The 27,163-nt window shown below is 49.2% G+C and overlaps 1 protein-coding gene across 2 annotated transcripts in view; it reads left to right on the top strand.

Annotated features, from left to right (window-relative positions):
- Positions 1-585: 585 nt before the first annotated feature.
- Positions 586-27,163, top strand: part of SYN3 (synapsin III) — a 391,487-nt gene continuing 364,909 nt past the window's right edge. Inside the window, exons 1-2 of one of the 2 annotated variants that reach the window (XM_080662983.1) lie at positions 586-717; positions 24,844-25,300. In XM_080662983.1, the coding sequence (XP_080519109.1) occupies positions 24,990-25,300 (311 nt within the window). In that variant the 5' untranslated portion in view covers positions 586-717; positions 24,844-24,989. Of the gene's footprint in view, positions 718-6,718; positions 7,104-24,843; positions 25,301-27,163 lie in introns of those variants that run through there. The other variant, XM_080662984.1, reaches the window with a different exon arrangement.

Below are 27,163 nucleotides of genomic sequence, written 5' to 3'. Positions count from 1 at the left end.
CCACACTCATCCATCCCCTTCTCTAGTTCCAGCCTCGGAACCACCTGCATTTACTGCACCTGTCAGCGAAGGGATGGCATTTATCCTTCTAGTGCAAAGGGACCTTGGAGACCATCCTATTTATAGCATCCCTAGGCACCTTTCTTATTTATAATCACCCCCGCACCCCCCCCCCCCCGCCCCATAATGCTCCTAACAAGCCGACAGTATGTTCTTTGTGTATTTGCATGTCGCCTGCCCCACCCCCACCCCATGCAAACTCCATGAGGGCGATCCGTAGACTTTGTCTTGTTCCCTGTTGCATGCCTGGTGCTAAGTGCCCAGCACACATCTGAGACTTGCTCAAAGCCGGCTTCCAAGGACACTGCACTCTTCGCACTCCCCAGGGGGCGCCTAGACGCTCTTGGGAGGAGAATTATGACCTCACCCGGCTGCCTGAGCCAGGTGAAAACTGAGTCTGGAGTCGCAACTTTCCCTGCGTGGAGAAGTCAGGAGCCCGGGTGCGGAGAGACGGGCTATCAGGGGGCGGGGCCGGAGGGGGCGGGGCCTGGGTGCCGGGGCCAATGGGGCTACGCGGCGCGGGGAGGCCAGGCCGCCGCGGGGAGACGCTCCCGCGCCGAGGGGTGCGGAGGCTGAGCTCCAGCACCTGGAGAGGACCTGCAGGCGGGCGCAGCGGCCTGGACACCCGCGGGCTCCGCGTTCCAGGCAGCTCCCAGGGTAAGCAGAGCGCTGCAGCGAAGTAGACTTTGTAGGGTGTCTGGCAGCGGGGAGTTCCCCCCCACCCCCAAACCCCAGCCGGGACTACTGGCGGCGTCCTTTCGCCTGGCGGCGTCCCCGGGCGCTCCGGCTCTATGCCCGCGGGATGCGGACGCGCGGCGGGGCCCGGGAGCGAGGCGAGAGCCGCCGCGCCACGCTTCCTCCCGAGGCTGCTGCTGCCCGGCCTGGCCCCCGACCCTAGGACCGACCAGTCTAAGTGCAGGGAATGCCTGAGAGGCCGGGAGCCAGAGCATCTCTGGGTAGCGGCATTATCTGCACCCCGCGCCGGGGCCCGGGGAAGAGCTTGCGGGGAATCGGGGGCCGCGGCGACGGGTCCCTCTGCTCTGCCTAGGTCTTCAGGCCTGTTGCCCTGGGGCTCGGGGTCAGATTTGTCATGCTGTTTCCTATTCCTAGTCATCCTGGGGCGCAGGAAAAACCTCTCAAAGCGCTTGCTTCCCTGACCAAGCGCCCCGTGTATTTATTCAGCATTTATTGGGCTCCTATTGTGGGCCAGACCCTGTGCTAAGTAAGCCCTAGGTGCGAAGAAGGGCCTTGGAGGAGCTCCTGGGGCCAAGAAGGACAAGAGGAGGAGCAGTTACAGTGCACTGTAATACAGGGAACTGAGGTATAGAGGAGGACCGTGAGCAAGCCAGGAAGGCTTCACGGAGGAGGTGACTATTGCGTGGGCATTAGAGGAGCATTTGCCTGGCTGGAAGCTGCGTGTGTTGGGAGTGGATGGGATGGCAGGGAGTCCAGATAGATTTTCTTTGCAAAGATAAAGAAAGTGAAAAGCTCAATACCCAGATAATCCTAAGTCAGACAATCAAGTAAGATGGGAGCATATTTGGGGTAGGAAATTAGCTGTCAACACCACAGGGGGCAAAAGCATGTACGGGCCTTAAAAAGTGGCCTTAGACTATTTAGAATTTTGTCCGGGGATGAGGGAGGGCAGTGGGAAAATTATGCAGTGACCCAGTCACTGTGGCAGCTCTGTGGAAAATCGATGGAGACTGGAGCAGGAGAAAGCTGGTTAGTTGTAGCTACCCTTGGGGGATGTGGCTGCAAATACTCTGGCCCCTTAAGGAAGCCCCATGTGCCCAGGAATTCTCCCCCCACACCGCCCTGCCTTCTAGCCATGGATTCATTAGAGCGGGGAGATGGTGTCCATGTGATGCCTGCTTCTGCAGGTCATTTTCATGTTGTTTCTGGAAGCTGTGACCTCGCCTCTGTCATCAGGGATGGCCTCTGCAGGAGCGTGAAGGGCACCCCTGCTCCCGTTTTCCTACCTGCTGGCCTTCCCTTCCTGCCTCCTCTTGCTGTCTCACAGAGACGCGGTCTCAGCCTCAGAGGCTGTAGTAACAAGCAAGGTCTGCTGGGGAGTCAGACCGGAAAGTCACTTTAGCTGGGCGCCGGGGGGACACGATTAACCATTCTGAACCTCAGTTTTCTGATGTCAAAGGAAAGCATCATACCCACCTGCCATAGGTCTGGTTCCCTGAAAAAAAGACTCAGAGGCTGAGATCTGTGTGGGGGGGATTCTTGGGGAGTGGTCTTACTCTGGGGTGGAGGAGCGGGAAATTGATCTGTGATGGAATCCATTGACCCCTGGGGCATGGGCCAGGCCTTTGCAGCCCCAGGTTGAGCAGCCAGGGCGTGCAGGCTATCCCCAGAGAGGGGCATACCCTCGGGTGCCCCTTCGGCAGGACGATGCTGAAGGCAGACTCAGCTGTGAGCTGTGAAACGGCATTGCCTGCAGCTGGGGGAGTAAGGAGCACGTGGCCGCAGGTGGGGCTGAGAGCTGTACCAGGCAGGCAGTTGGAAGGATGGGCTGGGAAGTAGATGAGATAAGTGACGAAGTGCTTTGCACTGTGCCCGGCACAGAGCACAAGCATTTTTTTAAGTGTTCATTTTTCTCACCAATGTTCGTGACTGCGTCTGAAAATGGATTTTGGCGTTTAATTGAATACATCAGCTTTTGTAAAGAAAGAACCTTTAGTAATACTAGCCACAGTGACTGCTGCTGCCTGTTATTGAGTGCCTGTTATGTCTGTTCATTCTCTCCAGTGATCCAGTAATCCTCCAAGTTAGGTGCTTTCATTCTCATTTTACAGGCAGCCCAGTTTTCCAAAACCCAAAAGAGCAGTCTTTTGGCAATAAACCAGTATCAACAGCAACAAATATCAAAACAATATGACTTGTTATGCTTCTTGAAGTGACTTCATTGGTGGATTTATTAACTCGTTCATTTTTATCCGATTATCCATTGAATCAATGAGTACTGAGTGCCGCCTACGTGGTGGGTGCTATCCTAGGTGCTGGAAATACTATACAGTCTGTGAGTGGAGATGGACGTGAAATGCTTTGCTTCTTCTAAAGCAAACCATGAAGGAGGCAACATTGCATTGCGCAGCCAGGATGAGATAGTTATAGAACCTCTTCCCAGCTGAGCCCCTCCCATCCCCCAGTTTCAATCTAACCTCCTCAGAAGGCCTTTTGGACCATCCTGTGTAAAGCAGGTCCCCTCCCTTTTACTCTCCCTTCATGGCACTTGTCCATCCATTTGTTGGTCCTCCCCCCTAGTCTGAAGGCTCCAGGAGTTCAGACATTGCTTTATCCTGAGAGCCCAGCACAATGCTTAGCACAGATTTATTGAATGACTGAAATGGATGAAGGGTGAGTCTGCTTTAACAGAGCGGCTGGGGAAGGTCAGTCTGAGGAGTGATATTTACAGAGATCAGAGGGACAAGATTGATGCAGCGATGCCAAGACCAAGAGGCAGAGAGAACAGCTTGCTCAAGGACCGCGAGGTGGAGGACTAGAGCTCAGCGTGACTGGGGAGCAGCCTGAGAGGAGTTTGGAGAAGTAGATGGGGCCTTGGAAGGCCATGCTGAGCTTGGATTCTCCTCAAACGGCAGTGAAAAATCTTTGGAATATTTTAAGCCTAGTAATGACCTGGTGTTGTAGTATTTGTTTGCTGTCTGTCGTGCTTCTAGGAGACAAGCTCCGTGGAGGAGAGGTGAATGGATGAGCTGGTTTATACAGTTACCAGGCAAAGAGTGGAGTGGAGAGAAGAACGGGATCTTGTCACAGATTTGCAGTTAGGTGAGAGATGTTGGCGTCCTGGCTGCACCGTAGCAATGGTATTGGAGTAAAGTAGGGTTGGAGCTACAGTTTGAATGTCAAATGTATAGGACTTGATACATTAGACTTGGGGAATAGAGTAAAGGGAAGGATCGAGGACTGTCCTTAAACCATTTTGGTTTAAGATTGGGTGGATGCCAAATGTCCATCAACAAATGAATGGATAAACAGGGTGTGGTACAAACTCACAATGGAATATTAGCCGTAAAAAGGAATGAAGTGCTGATACATGCTACAACTGAACCTCGAAAACATTCTAAGTGAAAGAAGCCAGTCACAAAATGTCAGATAGTGTTTGAATTCCCTTTATGTGAAACTAGAGGCCCAGTGCATGAAATTTGTGTACGAGTAGGTCCCTAGGCCTGGCCGGCGATCAGGGCCAATTGGGGCCTTCCTTCATTCCGCACTGCCCCCTGGTGGTCAGCACACGTTTGACCATAGCAAGCAGTCAAACTCCCGTGGGGACAATTTGCACATTAGCCTTTTATTATATAGGACTAGCGGCCCGGTGTACAGATTCGTGCACTGGTGGGGTCCCTTGGCCTGGCCTGCGCCCTCTCGCAATCCGGGACCCCTCAGAGAATGTTGGATAGCCGGTTTTGGCCTGATACCCCCAGGCCCGATCCAGACAGGAGGGAGCCCCATCCTGTGCGTTGAGTGTCTGTCCCCTGGTGGTCAGTGCACGTCACAGTGACCAGTCAACCTGTCATTCGGTAGTTTGGTCGTTTGGTCGCTTAGGGTTTTATATATATACTAGAGGCCAATGCAGGAAATTCATGTAAGGGGCTCAGCCCTCACAGCCATGGCAACTTGCCTCAACCCTCGCAGCCCCCGCTTTGTCTGGAAGGTCGTCTGGAAGGTCGTTCAGCTGTCCGGTCTAATTAGCACAGTGGTCGGCAAACTCATTAGTCAACAGAGCCAAATATCAACAGTACAACAATTGAAATTTCTTTTGAGAGCCACATTTTTTAAACTTCAACTTCTTCTAATGCCACTTCTTCAAAATAGACTTGCCCAGGCCGTGGTATTTTGTGGAAGAGCCACACTCAAGGGGCCAAAGAGCCGCATGTGGCTTGCGAGCCGCAGTTTGCTGACCACTGAATTAGCACATTACGCTTTTATTATTATAGATAGAATAACTGCTTAAAGGGTAAGTGGGTTCCCCTTACCCTTGTTGAGGTGATGAAAATGTTTAGAATCAGATAGATGTGGTGTTGCACACATTATGAAGTATTAACTTTAAAATGGTTACTTTTATGTTATATATATGAACGTTACCTCAATTATTAAAAAAAAAAAAAGATTGGGTGGAGGGGAGCACCAATCACAGAGTGGAGGAGACTGGGTTAGGAGCAAGTTGGAGTTAGGGGAGAAAATTCAAATGCTTTCTTGGAGATGCTCAAGATCTCGACATGGAACCTGAGGTGGGCGGAGTCTGGGCTGGAGAGACAAACGTGGGACTTGTCAGCCATCAGAAGTCAGCCAACAAAATGCATGAGACCTAGGGAGAGAGAATGTAGAGGAGCACATGCAAGCCTGGGCCATTCTTTCATGTAAACACATGAGGAAGATGCTGTTGTCCTCATTTTCAGACAACCCCAAAATGAACTTGCCCAAGGTCCGTCATTTATTCATATGGGGTCCCTGGCTTCCAGGCCTTTACCTTTCCCATCTCAGCATGATGCCATTTCGAACTTCAGTAAAGACCTTTCCTTCCTCCCTCCCTCCCTCCCTCCCTCCCTCCCTCCCTCTCTCTCTTTCTTTCTCCCTTCCTTTCTCCCTCCCTCCTTCCCCCTTCTTCTTCCCTCTTCCTTCCCCCGTCCCCTCTCCCTCCCCACCTGCCTCCTATAGTCCTGGTTGAGTCCTCATATGTGGCAGGCAATGTTCTGGGCAGATGCTGGTAGAGAAGGTGGAAATGGCTCTAACCTTGTGGGGTGTACCAGGTAAATAAGCAGCTGCAGCCAACAGATACAGGGACCTCAGGAGCCTGGAACAGGGGCACCTATCCTGGGTTTGGGGGTGAGTGGATGCTTCCTAGAGAAAGTGACAGCTAAGTTGAGATTTGCAGCAGAAGGATTGAGCCTGAGAAAGAGAATGATTCTCCGGAGGGTTCGTGATCCCTGACTCCCTCCTGTGGGAATTCATCCTCTTCACCCCCAGTTCTTCGCAGGCCACTGGCATTTTACAACTCATCGGGAGGGTCTATCCTTCCCGTAACCCTGAAGGCAATAGGTAGAAAAATGGCTAGGTTTGATTTCACGTGGAAGCTTCCGATGGGGTAGCCAGTTAGGATGCAGACAGCCTGGCTTCCAGAACCATGAACAAGGGACTTATTCTCTCTGAGCCTTACTTTTCATACCTGTGAAATGGAGCCAATAACGTCTACTGCTCCGTGTAGGAAATAAATGAGATGATACTGTAAAGTACTGGGCAGGAGGTCCTCATACATGCTCAGAAAAATGTTACCTCATTTACCTTTTGGAGAGGAAGAGTTTCATAGACCAGTGGTCCCCCACACTCTGCACACTATTTAAAATACAGGAATCCTGCTCCCCCTGAAGAATGTGAGTGATCTGTATGTTTAGAAAGCACCTCAGATGATTCTGATAAAAGCAAGGTCTAGGAATCTTCGTTTAGACCAAATACTTGAGTCTCTGCTATGGCAAGCGTGAAAGGGTTAAGCACCTAGAAGCAGACTGGGTTCTAGGAATGTTAGCCAATGACGATGCTGGCTGGTGATGTAATGTCTCTGGCTGGCACTCCATTGGTTAAGTGTATTGTTTCTCTGGCTTCAGCTGTGTGAGGAGCAGAGCTGGAGTGCACGGGTTAATAATTCTGTGGCAGCAGATAGAGCTATTTTCCCCATTCCTCGCCTGCTAGGTGTGAGTGTATATAACAGGGCAGCAGATTTGTTGCCTACCTCCTTCCAATACACAGCTGCACTTTCCTCCTCGCCTCCCCCCAAGCAGAGCACGTGTCTCCATAGTACTACGGAGGAGGACCCGGAGGGGGAGGAGAAGGGGGGAAGAGGAGGATCGCTCAGGGAAGAGAGAGCCCTTGCAAAGTTGGGCACTGCGGTCTCTCCTTGCCGCTGGGGACAGGCAGGGCCCAGCTGCTCCGGCCTTACAGAGGTCCTCCCGGATGAGTTGCTAAACTGTCACCTGCTTCTGAGCGCTGTTTAACCTGGTGGGACCCTCAGACTGGAGGTGAGCATAGGGTTTTGGAAGAGGGAGGGGGCCTGGCAGAGGGGAGCCTGGGGGCAGTTGGAAGGAAATAGCTCCAGGAGGAAGGTCAGGTGCTGGCTGCATCCCCTGGCTGCCCAGGCATGCGGTGGGAGCTCGGGCACCGTGGTCTCCCGCTCTGGGCCTGTTTGCTCCAGGGCACCAGGTGAGGCTTGGGCTGGGGCTCTCTGCGCTCTGGGAGACACCTGCAGGGAGCGTGCTGACAGGAGCCAGGAGCAGGCATGCTCTTGTGGCTCTCTGGCAAATGCTCCCTGACCGGTGGGCTTTGCTGGAATGGGAGGGAGTGCCCCCCAGGCCCCTCCTCACATTGTCTGGGCTCCCCCTTCAGTGCTCCCGTGCAGCAGGGCCGCCCTGGGTAGACTCTGGCCTGAGCTTCCCGCAGAAACACCTGAATGGTCCCAGGGGCTTTGATCATGCCGTTGCAGGGGCCTTCGGGTCCCTGATCCTGGAGTAATTGCTGATCCTAGTGCCAGCATGTCTGCCTCAGGGTGTAAACTGAAGGACCGTAAGTGGGGAGGGGCCAAGGGAGCCGAGTACCTGGGAGAGGCTGCTTGCTAGCAAGAACCTCTGACCTTTATTTCACAGGTAACTCGGAGACAAACGATGATGCTACTTCTCTCTTGCAACCCTCCAAAAGACATAAATAAAAAAGTTCTGTTTAATTTTATTTTTCAGAATTTGGTTATAAGCAGGGAGTTCCCAATTTCCTCAGGGACAGGTTCTCTCTGTGTCTCATATGAACGTTCTGGGTCAGGCTTCGCTGCTGAAGAGCATGCGGGTCCTTGGGCAGGTCACCGAGCCCCTTCAAGCCTCCTTTGTCAATCACAGAGGTAGGAGGGAGTTGGACCAGCTGGCTTTTAGAGTCCCTGTAGCTCTGTCTGTTTTGGGCTGCAAAAGCCTTTGGAAACTGAGGCTGCTGATTAAGTGGGTTGAGTGGGTAACGAAATGAATAAGGGGGACGTGCAGCGTGTGTCCTGTGGGTGCTGGGTGCTTGTACACATTTTAATGGACTTCACCCTCTCAGGAGCCCTGGGATTAGGTGGGATTAACCTGACTCTACAGAGGTGCATAGCAAGGCTGAAGGAGATTCGGTGACTTGCCCGCGATCATCGCTCAGTAAATGTGGAGACTGGTATTTAAACCGGTGCAGGAGCATGCGCTGGGCTGGCGGCACACGGCAGGATGATGGAAGGGCTGGAGCTGGAATCTTATCTCCCTGTGCTTCCTTTGTGCTCTTCTTTCTACTGGAAATCACGCACCGATTGGAGGATTGATGAGTTCAGCCAGATTATTGTGGATTATCCAGTTTACTGTCAGAGACAAAGAGGATTAGGGAACCCTGGGTCCGAAAGGGACCTTCCAGGCCCCTCAGTGTATCACTGAGAAAAAGGAGGTCCCAGAAAGTTAGGTGACCTGTTCCATGTCACGCAGGGAGCTGATAGACCGCAGGGGTTGGGGACCACGATTCCTGGTCTTAGGTGTTTGAAGTTGTATTGTTGTTAACAAGTTTTTTTGAAAACCTTCATCTGAGAGCTTTGGGATCATTTGATTTAGTTATTCTCACCTTCAGGCCCCCTTCGAAGTGCCAGAGGATTAGAGTAAGACTCGTTGGACAGCTAGCTACTGGACACCTGGCATTTGGCAGGCGTCTGGGCATGACAGCAGGTGGTAAGCAAGTTGACTCTGAGATCTAGAGTCTCCTTGAGGGGCCTCTGATGTAAGCTGTGTTTCATGAGGGTCAAGCTCACAGGTCAGCAGGCTTTCCCAGTGGGTGGGCTGAGGCCCCACCCGTTCCCCCTGTGTGTGCCTGGCACTTAATTTATCCCACTGTAAGAACACTTCCACATGACATGTGGTCTCTGTTCTTTGTCTTCCCAACAAAGCTGCACAGCCAACAAAACGTGGAACTTAACCCATCTGTGGAGCTGCCTCCTGGGGAGGTGGCTGTCACTGTCATGGATGTGCAAGCGATGTCCATCCAGAAAGGAAAAACATCCAGTCATCATCCAAAAGCACGGTGCAGCCCAGCCGGAGTGGTTCAGTGGTTGAACATTGACCTGTGAACCAGGAGGTCCAGGTTCGAGTCCCATTCAGGGCATATGCCTGGTTTTGGTTTCGGGCTTCATCCCCAGTGGGGGAGCATGCAGGAGGCAGCCAATCAGTGATTCTCTCTCATCATTGATGTTTCTGTATCTCTCTCCCTCTCCCTTCCTCTCTGAAATCAATTAAAAAAATATATATTTTTAAAAAGCACAGTGCAGATTCTCCACCTTTTTCTTGACCCCTGTAATGTTAAGAAAGAATCATCCTGATATCAGGCTTCAAGTATTCAAATGAGCATCAAAGGAAAGAGGAGTTATAATTATTCTGCGGGGTGGGAGAGCAAAGCCAGTGGCAATGGGTAGAGTTGGAGGGGAGCAGAAAGCAGGCAATTTGAGGAAGAGTGTGCAGGTGGTGGGAGCTGTCCCGTGGGAAGGTTCTACCTTCCGTGCGCCTGTCATCCGATATGCAGCACTTGGGACCCCTGAGCATCCTGTCTAGACCTAAGATTTCTTGATTATCTGTCAAAAAGGAGTAAATGCCAGGAGGCCTGGGGCCTTGCCAAGCTGTGGCCTGCTCCTTCTTTAGGTTCCAAAGCTGTAGTATAATGTGAAAATCATCCAACGCCAAAAATACCCGTGAAAATAGTTTAATTGCCCCCAAATTGCATTATACATGATTTTGGGGGATGCCACCCTGAACAGTGGTTTTTAAAAGGGAAAGAGCAAAAGAAAGTCTATTTGCAGTGGTCTGGGTCTTCACACTGTGCTGTCTTTAAGGCAGCTGTAGCATTTCTAACTGGCATGGAGTGGAGGGTAGGGGATTCTCAGGTGTCCTTGCTTGCTTGCAGGGTTTACTAGACCATTCTGCTTGGATGCCTTCACACGTGTTCACAGGGTTTTTAGTGGTGAGGAGAATGAAAGGACAGAGTTATGTGGGAGCCCTGAGCGAAGGAACTGTTACAGAGTAGATTCTCAGGACGCGCTTACTGGAAGGTGGTCAGCATCTTGCTGTAGCCGACTTGTCTGTGCTGGTCTTTGCAAAGTTTTACAGAAGAGCCGGTCACCTGTGTCCCGGTTGGCATTTCCTATTTGAGGTTGGCAGGTCCTCTGGTCCCTCTGGCCGGGGCTCACCCTCATGCCCCTGAATATTGCTGCTAAAATCCGAAGGGGAAAAGGAATGGGGTTGGAAGCTACACACACCCGAGTTTAAAAGACCAGACGTGCCTTATCACTGTGTGACCTTGGGCATGCCACCTCACCTCTCTGTGCTTGGCTTTTTCATTTATGAAAGTGGGATCAGTAGAACCTACCTGGAAGGGTGGGTGGAGGACTAAATGAGGACCTTTGGAGAGAATCTGGAACATTTAGAGTAGGTGTTCTGTACGTGCTAGTGTATTCGCTCACCTTGGAAAAGGGTTGTAGAGACGCAGAGGTTAGGTTTTTTCCCCCCCATTTTTTTTTCTGTCTTCTATCTCACCTCAAACTTCCTTGCCCAGGTTAGGGGCACTTCTCCATAGCATCCCACCAACCCTCAGTAACCCTCGCATGGATTACCCCAAGAATGCATTTGCAGGGGCCTTTGGGTCCCTGATCCTGGAGTAATTGCTGATCCAAGTGCGAGCATGTCTGCCTCAGGGTGTAAACTGAAGGACCGTAAGTGGGGAGGGGCAAAGGGAGCCGAGTACCTGGGAGAGGCTGCTTGCTAGCAAGAACCTCTGACCTTTATTTCACAGGTAACTCGGAGACAAACGATGATGCTACTTCTCTCTTGCAACCCTCCAAAAGACATAAATAAAAAAGTTCTGTTTAATTTTATTTTTCAGAATTTGGTTATAAGCAGGGAGTTCCCAATTTCCTCAGGGACAGGTTCTCTCTGTGTCTCGTATGAACGATGGGGTCTGCCACCCCTTCCCAGCTCATCCTCCTGCCAGTTCCCTAACCCAGCACTGGGAAAAGCAGCACTTAGAGGGCAGATGTGGAACTGAATCCATTTTTAAAGCACCAATAGCAAATTAAACATTCTGGCCTGGGGCTGCTCTTCGGGGACCAAGTGGGCAGGCGGTTTGAGAGGTGCTACCAAGAAGCCAAAGTATGGCTCTGAGCTCAGAGCCTTGGGAATGTCATCACCGACTGCTCATCCCTGGGGTTTTCTCCTGACTCCCTTTAACAGATATTTATGGGAGTCCTTACCCTGTGAAAGGCCGTGTCCAGGGGCAGGGGATGTACCCCTAAGAGTACCGAGAGGGTCCCTGTCCTCATGGATCTGTGTTCTGGAGGGGAAATAGAAAGTAGCCATAGACCAGGTACGTTGTGTGAGGTCAGTTAGTAGTGAGTGTCATGAAGGAAAATGAAATAGCACAAGGCATAGGAAGATGCCATTATAGGAAAGTCAGTTAAAAAAGGTTTCTCTGAGGAGTCCATATTTCAGCGGAAGCACGAAGGAAGTTTGGGAAGGGGTTTTGGAAATATCAGTGGAAAAGAATTTCAGGCAGAGGGAGCAGCAAGTGAGCCTTGGGGTAGGCAGAGAGGCACAAGAAGGAAGATTTTGAAATGTGACTAGAAAGGTACCTGGAACCAGGTCTGGTGGGAACTCCTGGGCTGTGGGGAGACGTTTGGAGTCTGTTCTAAGTTGGAGGCTTTGAGGAAAGAGCTTACATAATTTGGCTTATTCTTTTAATTTGATTTTTTTTTAAATTGCCATGGGATAAAATTGACTTTGTTTTGGTGTTCAGTTCTATGACTTTTTTTAAAAATATATATTTTATTGATTTTTTACAGAGAGGAAGGGGGAGGGATAGAGAGTTAGAAACATCGATGAGAGAGAAACATCGATCAGCTGCCTCCTGCACACTCCCTACTGGGGATGTGCCTGCAACCAAGGTACATGCCCTTGACCGGAATCGAAGCTGGGACCCTTCAGTCCACAGGCCGACGCTCTATCCACTGAGCCAAACCGGTTAGGGCAGTTCTATGACTTTTAACAAATGTATAGATTCATGGGAGTACCAACACCACAATGAGGACACAGAATGGTTCCATCACCCCAAAACCTCTCTCTGTTGCCCCTTTATAGTCACAAAGCCCCCACTTCTAACATCTGACAGCTAGTCACTTTCATCACTAGTATTTGGTCTTTCTGAGAGTGCCATATCCGTAGAATCATACTTTGGAAACTAGCTTCTTTCCTTGGCCCACTCTCTCTGAGATTCATCTATGTTGTTGTGGGTATCAACATTCACATTTGTTGCTGGCTAGTTAGTACTCCATTCTATAGATGTACCACAGTGTGTCTATCCATCACCCCTTGAAGGACACTTGAGTTGTTTCCAGCTTTTAATGATTATGAATAGAGCTTCTATAAACATTTGTGAACAGCCAGGAGTTGGGATTGCTGGGACGTATGGCAAATTTACATTTAACTTTATTAGAACTGCCAAACTCAGTTTCAGTGTGGCTATATCATTTTGTGTTCCCACCAACAATGTGTGAAAATTCTAGTTGCTCTGCTTCCTTGTCAGCACTTGGCATTTTCAGTATTTTTCATGTTAGCCATTTAAATAGTTTAGTGCAGTGGTCGGCAAACTGCGGCTCGTGAGCCACATGTGGCTCTTCGGCCCCTTGAGTGTGGCTCTTCCACAAAATACCACGGCCTGGGCGAGTCTATTTTGAAGAAGTGGCGTTAGAAGAAGTTTAAGTTTAAAAAATATGGCTCTCAAAAGAAACTTCAATCGTTGTACTGTTGATATTTGGCTCTGTTGACTAATGAGTTTGCCGACCACTGGTTTAGTGGAATCTCACCATGGTTGTAAATTTCATTTCCCTAATGGCTAACCATGTTGAATATCTTTCACAGGTATATTTTCCACCCTTATGTAATTTCTTTGGTGAAGTATCTGTTCAAGTCTAATACCCAATTTTTAAAATTGCTTTTGTGTGTTTTTTTTTAATTGTTGAGTTTTGAGTATTTTTATGTCTTCTGGGTATCAGTGCTTTCTTGAATATGTGATTTGTAAATATGTAATTTTCTTTTTTAAGGACACATTCTGGCAGCTGTGTGGGAAGGGAGCCGCAGTGGTCAGGGCGGAAGCAGAGGGACCAGTGAGTGGACTAGTGCAGGAGTCCATGAGGAGAGATGATGGCAGTTTGGGCGAAGGTCATTAATGAGGAAGAGGTGAGAAGTGGTCAAAATCAAATCTTTTGAGAGTAGAGCCATCTGAGCTTGGTGATGGATGGATGGGGTGTAGAATGTGAGGGAAAAGAGGAGTCAAGGATGGCAACACTGCTGGAGGGGCTGCGAATCTATAATAATAAAAGCGTAATATGCTAATTATACCGGACGTCTTTCTGGACGACCTTTCTGGACGAATCCAGGGCTGCGAGAGAAACCTGGGTCCTGCGTGCCAGCGGGAAGCTGGTGCCGGCAGTTGGGGGAGGGAAGGCCTACACTTGCATGAATTTCGTGCACTGGGCCTCTAGTATAAGTATAATTTAGGCATGGTCTCTGCCCTCAAGTAGCTCACAGTCAAGGGAGAGGAATTTTACTGTAAGCAGTTCACCTGGAATATGACCGGGTATGCTTTCAGAGATCATGTGGAAAGAATCGGGGGAGCAGAGTTGATGGAGAAATTACACAGGGTAAGGTTTGCAGGGCCTGCTCTCTGGGCGGCCCCTCTCACATGTGAGTGTGTATAAGAATCAGCTGGTTCACAAACATGCAGCTGGCTAAGCTCCCACCCCCAAAGTAGGCGGTCTGTGGTTAGGGAGCACCAAAATCATTCGCACCGGTGATGGGTCAGCCACAGCCTGAGAAACCCTTGCAGGAGCTGGGGAGACTTCACCGAAGAGGTGATGTGTGTGTGTGTGGGGGGGGGGGCGGGGGGGTGTCAGTGTTTAGTAGGAATTCTGACTTGGAGACACCTGGGGAAAGGGCAGCCAGGCGAGGGCCCAGCCATGTCAGGGGGGCGGATGGGGCGGCAGGGAGGCCCGAGGAGAGCTTCCGCTTTGGTCCAGGCGAGAGATGACGCTGGTTTGGACTCGAGTGGCGACTGTGGGGTTGGAAGAAGTAGCGGGGTTGGAGGCTGTGATGGAGAGAAGTCGATGATGATGCCCAAGTGTGGGAGGCTGGACAGGAGGAATCATGGGGTTCCCCACATTTCCAGCTTACCGCCTGAGGCGGGCATCTGCTGAGATGGGAGGATGGCAAGGCGCAGTGTGGGGTGGGGGCGATGGCGGGAAATCAGGACGTGATACATTTAAGATGCAGATGACGAGCTGTGCTTCCTGCCCTCCCGGGTGAACCTGTTCAGTTCCTCATTGGGTGGCACCTGGGCACTAGAAGCACCGCCAGGCTGGCCGCCTGCCCTGTGGAAGCTCAGGCAGGAGGCCCGGCAACAGAGACGATAAGATTGACGGCTGCAGTGTCACAGCCTGGTCTCAGCAGTGGTACCTCCTCTCTCTCTCTCTCTCTCTCTCTCTCTCTCTCTCTCTCTTTCTATCTCTATCTCTATCTCTATCTCTATCTCTATCTCTATCTCTATCTCTATCTCTATCTCTATCTCTCTGTGTGCCTCCCTCTATGCCTCTCTCTGTCTCTTTAACTCTCTCCTCTCTTTGTCTCTCAGTATCTCTCCATCTCTCTCTTTCTGTCTTCCTGTCTCTCTGTCTCTCTCTCTCTGTGTGTCTCTGTCTTTTTCTGTCTCACTCTGTATCTTTCTCTGTCTCTCTGATCTTGCCTCTGTGTGTCTCTATTTTTCTGCCTCTCTTTCTCTGTCCCTCTCAGTTTATCCCTGTCTTTTATTGTCTCTCTGTCTCCCAGGCTCTCTCTCTGTATGTCTCTTTTTCTCTTCCTCTGTGTGTCTTTCTCTCTCTCCTCTGTCTCTTTGTCTCTGTCTCTCTGTATTTCTGTCTCTGTCTCCCTCTCTGTCACCTGTCAGTGCTTTACTCAGGTGTTCCAGGTGGCTGGTGTGTCCCCTCAGTTTGGCCCTTCCTCTGCATCCTCAGATACGTCCTAGGCCTGAGTGAGGTCTCCTTTGTCTCTAGCGGGAAGGTCGCTCATTTGGCTCTATGTGTTTTCTGATCCAGAAGAAAGGAATGCCCCGCCCCGTCTGGCTCCCAGACCTTGGCAGTACTGGCATCTCTCCTTGACCCCGGGTGCCCAGCTCTGTCTCTAACTCAATGAGTCTGTAGCCAGACATGGCCCCTCCCCCAAATCAACAGTGGCAGGTGCACAGGGCTCTGCAGGGACACAGAGCAGCTCTCTTAGTCCCAGTTGGTTGGAGAGCAGTCAGGGAAGCCCTCGGAGGAGAAGGGTGAGCTGAGTCAGAAGCAAGAACCAGTCCTGAAATGTAGGAAAGCAATGGGAAGTCGTGCCAGGCAGACAGAGTCCAGACTCATGGAGCCCCGAGGCATCGCCGGAGCTGGAAGATCATAGGCCCTGCCCCATGCAGACCCGGGTGTGCATCCTAGCACCGCGGAGGGGCCGCTGCCTGTGGTTAGGGCCGTGCCCACTGGAGCCAGGTTGCCTGGGTTTGCATCGCAGCTCTGCCACTTCTCAGCAGCGTGACTTGGGCCTCGGTGCCCACAGCTGTGCAGTGCCGATGGAATAGCATATGCATCTCCTGAGGCTGGAGGAAGGATGGCATGGGTGAATGTGTATCAAGCGCCTAGAACAGTGCCTGGAGGAGCTGTAATTATTATGACAGGTTGATCCGGAGCACATTACTTATCCTCTCTGGACCTCAGCTTCCTCCTCTGTGAAGTGGGGGGATAGCGCTTCCTGGGCAGGGTTGTTGTGACGGTTGGGGACCATCCATAGACCGGTCTTGTGCACCCCTGGCTCCTCAGGTAGTTTTGGCAAATGGTAACCGACACCACCACCAACACCTTCATGCTCACGGTTGTTCACATACTTCCACGTGGGCTATCCTGGCTTCTAGTCCTTGCTAACGTACTCCCTCCCTCCGTCCAGCAGACATCATGGGTCATCCAGCCTGGGGACTGGAATTTAAGGCCATACATCTGGCCACGGTGGTCCTGAGAAGTCTGCCTGCCTTTATCTGGGCAGCGGCGCTTCTGGCCACGCCCTTGGCTTTCCCCCAAGTCACGAGAAAGGCCAGCAGTGGGGCCCTCTCTGAAACGGTGCAAACCAGCATTTCATGGATGACTTCTGGGCCCTGAGAAAGAAGGAACTCTGATAAGCACACGGAAATCCTGGGGCCCTTCCACTCTCTGCTCCCTCCACTCACGTGGAATCGGATTTTCACCTGTGGTCCCGCTGATGGGGAACCTGGAGAGGACAGGGCAGGCTCCTGGGCGTCACGTCTGGGCTCCCCACTGGGCCTGTCCCTGTCTGTCCTGATCTGGTCCTTGTCTCAGAAACTGGACCCAGGATCCACTGGGCTTGAGTCCCTTCTCAAAGGCCTTAGCAAGTCACTTTCCCTCCCTGGCCTCAGTGACCACATCTGTAAAATGAAGCTGGTGTTAATCATGGCGGGTATCTCCTAAGATTGGGAGGTGGGGAAGGGATGGAGGGGAAGACCTGCCTGTGGGGTCTAGCCCTTGTACCTGTGAGATTTGAGGGTGGCCTGGCAAGGAGGGAGGAGAGAGATGGATGGGATTCTGGAGCCACTTAAGAGACGTAAGGGGGGGGGGGGGGCGGGGACAGTGAGGGAAATGTTATCTTCAGTATGATGTGAGTATGAAGGGGTGAAGGAGGCCGAGCTGCTCACCCTTAGCAGAGGAGGGTGCTGCCCAGAGTGGCCCACATTCTACGTGATCACCAAGGTGGACATCTCTCCAGCCCCCATTTAGAAGAAAATACCTAGGAACAACATTGTGAAATATACTCACAAAATCACATTTGGCTTATATTACAACTAGAGGCCCAGTGTATGAATTCATGCATGGGTGGGGCCCCTCGGCCTGGCTGGTGATCGGGGCTATCGGGGCTAATTGGGGCTGGCCGGCCAGGGGGAGGGACCGTGGGAGGTTGGCTGGCTGGGGGGAGGGACTGCGGGAGGTTGGCTGTGGGAGCACACTGACCACCAGGGGACAGCTCCTATGTTGAGCATCTGCCCCCTGGTGGTCAGTACGTGTCATAGCGACCAGTTATTCGGTCTTTTGGTCGCTTAGGCTTTTATATATATAGATAAGTTAACATCACTAAAAATCACCTTTTTGCGTTCTGAAGGGCCTGTCATGGACAGCAGTCACAGAGCTCCAGGCCTGAGGTTATCCAGGGCCTCTTTTAGAGTTTTGACATGGTCTTTGGTTGAAGGTCTCGATGAATCAGTTTGGCTGGTGTGACTGTCAGATAACACACGCTGCCTGGTGCTGCCTGGGGAGCTCTATGCATTCTGTTAGTAAATTGGATAATTATTTCGTGGCTAACATAGTTCCAGTTGCTTTACCATTGAGGTTAAGAGCTTTAATTTGACCCTGTTTGGGCATTTCTGTTTGAGAGTAGTTTGGATCAGGGAGGGTGGTCTTGAATAAATGGAAGAATCCCACCTATCTTGATCTCTCGGTGACTTTTCTGCAAAGTTTCCAACAAGGGGGAGGAGCTGTTGGTGCAGAGGGATCGCTCAACCGCAAATCCTCACTCCAAAGCCCCAGTCCTCCTTGTCTGGGGACCCAAGTGTGGCTCCTGTGAGGTTGCCCCTCACAGGAGAGCAAGGCCCATGTGTGTGGTGAGTGGACTTGGCCTCCTCAAAGACAGCACACACTCTCGTGTTGCTGCTGATGGAAGGCCGGCGGGTCTGTATGTGGGGATGGAGCCGCTCCCTCGCCGGATGCCATATTGACCTTCATTCAAGAAGGTGAGCATCTCTTAGCTCTTCAACTTGCATGGCACAGCTTCTGGGTTCTCAGGCACACCCTGGACTCCCATGTGGCCTGTGCTCGTTAATATAGTGTTGAAGCCTGGCCCATGTTGCCTCCATGAATTTTTTAACTTTTTGGCTTGTGCAGAAGGGGTGTTAGCAGCTGTTAATTAGCCAAACGCTGTTTCCTAATGGGTGAGGAAAAAGAAAATCAGCACTCATTGAGCAGAGGATGGAGAGAGCGACAATTTATGTTTTGATGTGTTTACGTGGGGAGGAGATTCACTAACAGATGAAATTAGATATTCCCTTTGCATGACTCCAGTTTGAGTTCAGCTTAGGCTGAGGTGTCAGGCACTGTGACAGCTGTTTTCTTGTGTAGAATCACACATTTAGTCTTCGCAAACAGAAGGTGAGGGCGGTTTGATTTCACTCCTGTTTTTAAATAGGTTCACGCGACAAAGATTTATTGGAGCCCTACTATGTGCCAGGCACTGTTCTAAGTGCTTGGGATGCAGCGGTGAACAAAGCTGACCATGAACTCTGTTCTCGGAGGCTTGCATATTATCAGAGGGAGCAGAGACTCACCAGGCAGCAAAATAAATGTCAGTTATATGGTTTTCAGAAGGCAGTGCATGCTGTGGAAAACAGAACAAGCAGACCAGAGTAGGAGAGATCCAGAGTACCAGACGGTTTAGCATTGGGTGGTCAGGAGAGACCTCGCTGAGAAGGTGACATTGGAGCGAAGATCTGAAGGAGATGAGGGCGGGAGCCATGCAGGGTTCCGTAGGAAGAGTGTTTCAGTCAAAGGGGCAGCCGGTGCAAAGGCAGATGATGGGCAGGTTCTATCACTGGGATTGATCTTCTTCCGTTAATGTTCTAAGGAGTGTGCCAGGCCCTGAGTATTCCCTATCTCATGTACCTTTGTAGGAGATCCAGGTGTTACCCCATGAAACACCATGCCATCGACATCTGCAGAGCACTCCAAAGATGACAGAGCAATTCCATGTGTGGCGATGGGACTGCTCTGTACCCTGGTTACACGAATGTGTTCAAATTCATAGAACTATATACCAAAAAGGTCTCTTTTACTCCATTGACCTAAAACATAAGTATTTAGAAAAGTCACTTCATGCATTTTATTTGGGTCTGCTCCAAGACCTGGAGAGTAAGAAGGAACAGAGATTTTCCCTATTCCCCATGCCCCCCCCCCCCCCCACTCATGCATGGCCTCACCGATTATCAACACCTCCCAGCAGAATGGTACATTCTTTACAATTGATGATTCTACATTAACATGTCATAATCACCCAAAGTCCGTAATTTACATTCTGGTTCACTCTTGGGGTTGTCCATTCTGTAGATCTGGACAAATGTATGATGACATGTATCTATCACTATGGTAGCAGTCCCTGACTTGTGTGGCTCCTTCCATACACATCATCTACAGTGTTTTCCACACAATAGCCAGGTAGACTGGATTGTCTCTGTCTTGTTTATAGCCCTCCAGTACCTTACTTTCACACTTGGATTGACATAAAAATTATTTTCAGCATGGTCGCTTCATGATCTGGCCCATCTTTACTTTTCTAAACATCCTATATAATAAAGAGCTAATATGCTGATTAGACTGGATGGCAGAACAACCTTCTGGATGACCTTCCGGAATGACCAGTGGGCAGGGCTGCAGGGCCATGGGGCCGTGAGGCAGCCAGGGCTGCGAGGGCCGAGCCCCTTGTACGAATTTTGTGCATTGGTGCAGCCTCTAGTTTTTTTATAAAAATCATCTTCTTGTTTCCTGGTTGGGGTGGCCTTCCTTTTACTCTGCAAATTGCATAGCTCTTTCCTACCTCAGGGCCTTTGCATACGCACTTCGCTTTCCCCTCGTTTTCCAGGTGTCAGAGAGGCCTTCCCTGCCCTTCCTCATCTTAATCTCTGTGACAGCACTCTGTGTATTTCTAACTCTTACCCTAATTCATAAATACTTGTTCACTTGTTCATTATCTGCTTTCCTTTACCAGACTGTGAGCTCCTCTGGGGCCTGAAGTGGGGAGGAGTTACAGGAAGAGACTTTGACTAACACTGGAGTTGTTCAAAGGATAATGAGGTAGTGCTTCTGAGGGTGGGGAATTCCCACCTGTGTAAGGTTGGCCAGATTTCCTAAAGAAGAGATTGTTAAATAATCTCTCAGGTCCTTCCAATATTTTTAAAAATATGTTTTTATTGATTTCAGAGAGAAAGGGAGAGAGATAGAAACATCAATGATGCGAGAATCATTGATCAGCTGCCTCCTACACACCCCACACTGGGGATCAAGCCCACAACCCGGGCATGTGCCCTGACCAGGAATCGAACCGTAACCTCTTGGTTCATAGGTCGATGCTCAACCACTGAGCCACACCAGCTGGGCAGGTCCCTCCAATTCTAACATTGTTGTTTTTTCTATCTAGTATTTAAAAAATGAAAGAGATTCAGTTCTACTAGTGACTCAGTAGCTTCTGTGGTTCTGATTCTCTCCTAGGTGATAAGTATAAAATTTGGCTAAAATGTTTGAAAGGAACTATTTGAGATTCCTGGAGAGAAACAAAAAATAGGTAGACTAAAGAGAGGGTTTCGCCCTTGAAAGAAGGGAACCACTAAGTGAGATCCACAGTTCTGTGGCTCTTCCTGGAAAGCACTCCCAGTCCACGTGGCACCGAGCAGCGCAACCACAGCAGAAAGCCGCATTTTTATTGGTCTGACAACCCGGTGGACAGAGCACAGGCTAACAGAGAAGCTGGAAAATGAGGAAATCTGAAAAGATGCCCCAGTTCCATGCTCCTAATAAGAGTTGGTTAAAATTCTGTTGTGGGTCAAGCCCTCTTTCAGCCCATTTCTGCTTTGCATACTTGCCCACAGAAGTTAATGATGGGGTTGCTCTCCAATCGACTTCCTGCATGCAAATCACCAAGGCAAAGGCAGCTTCCTGGCTCAGGAACCTGACTCACAACAACCTAATTGATATTTATAAAACATTACACCCAACAACTGCAAAACACGCATTCTTTTCAAGTGCATATGCCTATGGCGCATTCATCAAGATAGAGCTTATTGAGCTATAACATTAATCTCAATGAGTGTCAAAGAAGTCAAAGGGTTAAAGTCTTATAGACTATGTTCCTTGGTCACCAATGAATCATATCAAAAGTAATAACAATGAAATGTCTGCAAGCACTGGCTTTAGAAAATTAAATACCTGTTTGGATAGCATATGGGTCAAGAAAAAAATCACAAAGAGATTAAGAGTAATTTGAATTTGAACGATAATGAAAATACGTGTCAGATTTCTGAGATGCGCAAAAGCAGTGCATAGAGGAAATGCATTGCTTTCAGTGTTCATGTTGGAAAAGATGAAAGGTATAAACTTAATGATCTCCGTTTCCATTTCAAGCATCTAGAAAAAAAGAGCCAATTAAACCTTTAAACCCAAAGTAAGGAGAAGAGAGGACGTAATAAAGAGCAGATATAAGTGAAGTAGAAAACAAGTTGGTTTCTTAAAAGATTAGTACAATTTATAAATTCGTAGCAACACAGATTACTCAAAAAGAGAGAAAAGACAAATTAGCTTTATCAGGAGTATCAGGGAAAATCACAACATATTCTACAGAAAACAAAAGGATAATAAAGGAACACTATACAACTTGATGCCAATGAAATCCAGCTAAGATGAAATGGACAAGTTGCTTGAAATCTCATATTGCCAAATGAAATAACAAGAAACAGAGGTTAATGAGATTTATGAAAGGGAATCAGTTTATTATTAAAACCTTTCCAACGAAGAAGAAAATCAGCCCTAGTCAGCTTTACTGTTGATTTCTGCCAATAATTTAAGGGAAAAATATACCAATATTACATAAACTCTTTTAGAAGGACAGAAAAGGCGGGAACCCTTCCCAACATACTTTGTAAGGTCAGCGTCACCCTGATACCAAAACCTGGTTAAAGACATCGACAGAAAAAGAAATGACAGACCAATATTTACCATAAACATGGACACAGAAATCCTTAACCAAGAGTTATCCGATTGAATCTGTACAGAGGGGGATTCACAGTGACCAAGTAAAATTTATTCCAGGAATGCAAGTTTGGTTTCACATCTGAAAACCAGCCACTGGAAGTCACCACATTAAGCAAATACACGATTTCTTAAAACATAATCTTCTCAATCAATTTTGAGAATGACTTGGCAAATCCAGCATCCACTCATGGAAAAAACTCTCAGCCAGCTGAGACTACAAGGGCCCTGTCTCAATCTGATAACGTGCTTTTACAGAAAACGCGCAGCTGACATCCTGTTACTGTAATGTGAGATATGGAGCATGTCTCCCCTGAAGTTGGAACAAGGTAAGGTGTCTGCTTTCATTTCTGCTCCGCAGGGGAGGTCCTAGCTACTGTAATAAGAAAAGTGAAAGACATAAAAGGCATTAAGATTGGAAAGGGAGAAATAAAGATGTCTCTATGTGTAGATGACGTGATTGTTTAAATAGAAAATCTTAAGTAATCTGTAAACAAGGACTAGAAGCAATAATTGAATTCATCAGGTCAATATATTGACAGTAATTGGCAGATATATGCTATTAGCAGCAAACAAATGGAAAATGAAATAGAATGCAGTTTTAAAATAACACCCCCGCCCCTCCAAAGAAATTATTAGGCGTCAATTGAGCAAAACTGGTGCAACACCTCTGTACTGAAAATCATAAAACATTTCTGAGGGAAACTAAAGAAGAGTTAATAAGTAGAGACCTCTACCACGTTCATGAAGTGGAAAATTCAGTATCGTTGATAAATCAGTTCTACCCAAACTGAGCTATAAATCTTATGTAATGTCAAACAATATTCCAGTAGACTTTTTTCATATAAGTTGATTTTAAAATGTATAAAAAAAAATGGGAGCTAGGATACCCAAAACAATCTTAGGAAAGAGAATGTAAGCAGGAGGACTCCCTGTACCTGATTTTAGGATTTTTATAAAGCCACCGTAACCAAGGTGCTGTAAACGTAAACATCAGTGGAGCATAATAAAGAGCCCAGAAATAGACCCATGTATGTACAGACCATTGGTGCCAGCAGAGCCACCAAATTCACTGGGGAAAATGCTTTCACAAATGGTGGAAAACTGGATAAACGAGCCTCACCTCATCCCACTCAAAAATCAAGTTGGGTGAATTACAGACCTAAACAGAAAAGCTAAAACTGTAATGCCTCTAGAAGAAATATTAGGACAATGTCATCATCATCCTGGGGTTGGCAAAGATTTTAAAGAGCAGACATAAAAAGGACTAACCATAAAAACTTTTTTTTTTTCCTGGTAAATTGGACTTCATAATAACTTAAAGTTTGCTTATCAAAATACCTGCGGAGGCCGGCCAGCACAGCTCAGTGGCTGAGCATCAACCTATGAACCAGGAGTCATGTTCGACTCCTGGTTAGGGCACATGTCTGGATTGTGGGCTCAATCCCCAGTGTGGGGTGTGCAGGAGGCAACTGGTCAATGATTCTCTCTCATCATTGATGTTTTTATCTCTCTCTCCCCTCCCTTCCTCTCTGAAATCAAGAAATATATATTTTAAATAAAAAAATTTGCAGATATATATAACAAATTTTATATATCCTTATAATAAAACCCTAATATACAAATTGACCGAACGGCAGAACAACCAGTCGCCATGATGTGCACTGACCACCAGAGGGGAGATGTTTAATGCAAGAGCTGCCCCCTCATGGTCAGTGCGCTCCCACAGGGGGAGTGCCACTCATTCAGAAGCCCTGCTCATAGCTGGCGAGTGCAGCGGCGGTGGTGGGAGCCTTTTCTGCCTCTGGCAGTGCTAAGGACTCCTCGGGGGATGTCCAACTGCTGGCTTAGGCCCACTCCCCGGCAGTCAGACATCCCCCAAAAGGTCCCAGTTTGGGGAGGGTGTAGGCTGGGCTAAGGGACACCTCCCCCCATGCACGAATTTCATGCACCGGGCCACTAGTGAGGTAATAATTGGGTTATCCGTCCAGTGGGATGTTACTCAGTGATGAAGAACAGAATGTCTGTGGATACAGACAACACAGCTGAGTCTCCAAACCATCATGTTGAGGGATAGATGCCATGTACAAAAAGGTAATACATTGATTACACTTATATGAAGTTCAAGAAGAGGTAAAATTAATACATCTGAAGAGTGTTTGACTCTGAGGATGTGTGTACTGACCAGAAAGTGGCCCAGAGAACTTTCTGAGGGGATGTAATAAATCTTATACCAGTGGACACAAAGGGGGGAATAACCATGTAAATGCATTACCCTAATATAACCACCATTAACATTAATATTCCGATGTATTTTGTTTCCAACATTTTGTTATTTGAACTTCTATGTGGTTGTAGTCATTCTGTACCTATACTCTTGTATCGTGATCTTTTTATTTCCAATATGATTTTTTTTTGTTACCAAAAATCCTTTTTTAAGTACCCTTTTTAATAGCCACACAAGGTTTCACCGAATGATTGTTCTGTGCTTTATTTACTCAGCCATCCCGGGATTGAGCATAGAGATCCTTTCTAGGATTTCGCTAGTGCAAAGACTGCTGAGGGAAAAACATTTGTGCAGGAGGCTTTACCTGGAACTCAGATTCCTTTCTTGGGCTAAAATTCTAGAAAATGGAAATTGTAGGTTAAAAGGGTTGCTCTAATTACATCTTTTCTAAAGGGTGTCCCACCTGACGTTGCCCCAGCATCAGGCAGGAAGGGGTCACGTCTGTTTGCTCTTGGGGGCAGAGGTTGTTTCCGCTCATGTGTGTGTTGGCTTATTTCCACAGGTAATCCCTGACGCTGTCCCGTGAGGGATCCCTCTGCCCTTCTGGTCCCAGACCCCCTACTCCGTCTCCTGGCAGCCTGTGTCTCGGCCTCTCGGCCTCTCCCAGACCCACGTGTGGAGGAACCAGCCATCTCTCCATCCGCAGCCATGAACTTCCTCCGGCGACGCCTCTCGGACAGCAGCTTCGTGGCCAACCTGCCCAATGGCTACATGGCAGACCTGCACCGCCCGGACAGCTCCACCAGCTCGCCCTCGTCCCCGGCCATGGAGCGCAGGCACCCCCAGCCCCTGGCGGCCTCCTTCTCCTCGCCGGGGTCCAGCCTCTTCAGCTCCTTCTCCAGTGCCATGAAGCAGACCTCACAGGCCCCCGTGGGGCCGGTGGAGCCTCTGGCTCCCTCCACACCGGTTGTTCAAAGGCCCAGGGTCCTGTTGGTGATCGATGATGCCCACACAGACTGGTAAGCAGAACTGCAGGGCTTATCTTGCTCTGGTGGGGCTCGGTGAGGCTGGGTGGTTCAGAGACTGGCTGCAGAGAGGGAGACGAGCATTTGCCATGTGGTTACAATGTGCCAGGTGTGAGGCACCTACAGGTCCTCAATCCTTTACCTGCAAACCCCAGAAGCTCTAGAAACTAAAACAGATGTTGTCATCCATTTGACAGCCATCCCTGAGCTGAAGGAACAGGAGACTATAATAGTCTCTTTATACCACTCACTGCTTGGCCGTATGATTGGCTGCAAGCATCTTCATGCGTTTCATATGGGGTGCAGCCCAGAGCCAACGGGAAGCATTATATATTATACACCCTCTTACCTTTCTAAAGACAGAAAACTTGGAAGATCTGAAATAGTTGCTTCACCTCTTTCAGCCTCAGGCATCCTCCCCCCCGTTAAATGAGGTTTCTGTGAGATTAAAGGAAACCAGCCCAGGCCCACAGTCCTCACTAAAACGCTGTGACCAGAGTAGCTGGGTTTGCAGCCCAGCTCTTACAGGCGCTGGTGGTCTGGCCTCTTAACACCGGAGGTGGGTAGAAGCGACCCTCCTTGCAGCCTCTTGTCATGGTAAGCTCTCGGAGCAGAGACCAGACAGGTGTGCCAAGGTCATTGCAGGGGTTGTTCCTGAGGTAGTTACTGAGCACCAGGTGAGTGCAAGACATGGCCTTCGGGGCTCAGGTGAGTGGGGAGCAGGCCCTCTCACTGGAGCTGCAGGTGGAGACTAGGTCTCTCCTCCACATTTTGGGCAGAGATAGGAGATAAGTATTACTAGTCCAGGAAGTGACTCCACCTGTGGAGATGTGGCAGCTCCCTGTCCAGGGCAGTTCTGACAGGCCACCTGCGGATGGCCATGGGGGCTGGAGAGAAAGTTGCATCCAGGTGTGTCCAAACGAGGCCACGTAGCAGGCACCCAGGAAATAGGTATTAAATGAAGGAATTAATGCACCCATTCACTAAGTACCCAAGACGCTCTGTTATTCTAACAGGCAGGCTGCACCCACATTCATCCCTTGAGAAGTTAGCTCAGGTTGGGAATGACTGAGTGGAAGATAGAGTTTACAATACGTATTCAGTATAGTCACCATTGAAGCATCTTGAGCAGGTTCAGTTCAGTCTTCACTTTCCTGCCAAGAAACCACGTCATCTTAACCACAGTGCTCATGTGCGTGGCCCCTGTTCTGACCCGGTCTGTGTTGTCTGCCATGCAGTGCTTACCAAGGGCTCCTGTCACGAAGCCTGTTCATCTCTGCCGTGTGCTTATCTATGGAGAGCGCTGTCCTTCGGCTCTGAGCTCAGGGGACGCTTTCTGCAGAGGTGTTGTCTCCGGGGCCTCTGGCCTGTGCAATCTGTCCGCAGTGCACCCGGTGATTGCACGCCTGCATGGTCTCTGCTGTCCTCTGTTTCTCTTTAACCCAGTGTTTGGCCTTCGTTTCGAGTTCTCTGCTGGCTTAGTCAGGGTTTGCCGTGATTTGGTGATGTGTAGGTACTTAAACACCTATTTGTCAGGAAAGCCACTTCCTGGATGGAGGCTGAGCTAATAAATGGCAGCATGGTGCGATGGTTAAGAACACAGCCTTCAGAGCTGGGCTCTCCAGGTTCAAATCCAGTCTCTACTCCATTGTACCTCTATGACCTTGGCAAGTTACTACACCCAAGTGGGTGTGATAGTAATACCTACCTTGTAGGGTTAATAAATAGAAGTAAGATTGAAATCTGAGTTAATACAAAAGTGCTGATAGACAGTAAATGCTATTTAAGGTTATATTGCCCTAGCTGGTGTTGCTCAGTGGATAGAGCGTCGGCCTGCAGACTGAGGGGTCTTGGGTT

The sequence above is a fragment of the Plecotus auritus genome (genome assembly GCF_963455305.1).
Source record: "Plecotus auritus genome assembly, chromosome: 3".
NCBI classification, from domain to species: domain Eukaryota; kingdom Metazoa; phylum Chordata; class Mammalia; order Chiroptera; family Vespertilionidae; genus Plecotus; species Plecotus auritus.
This window is presented reverse-complemented; position numbering and strand designations above follow the sequence as displayed.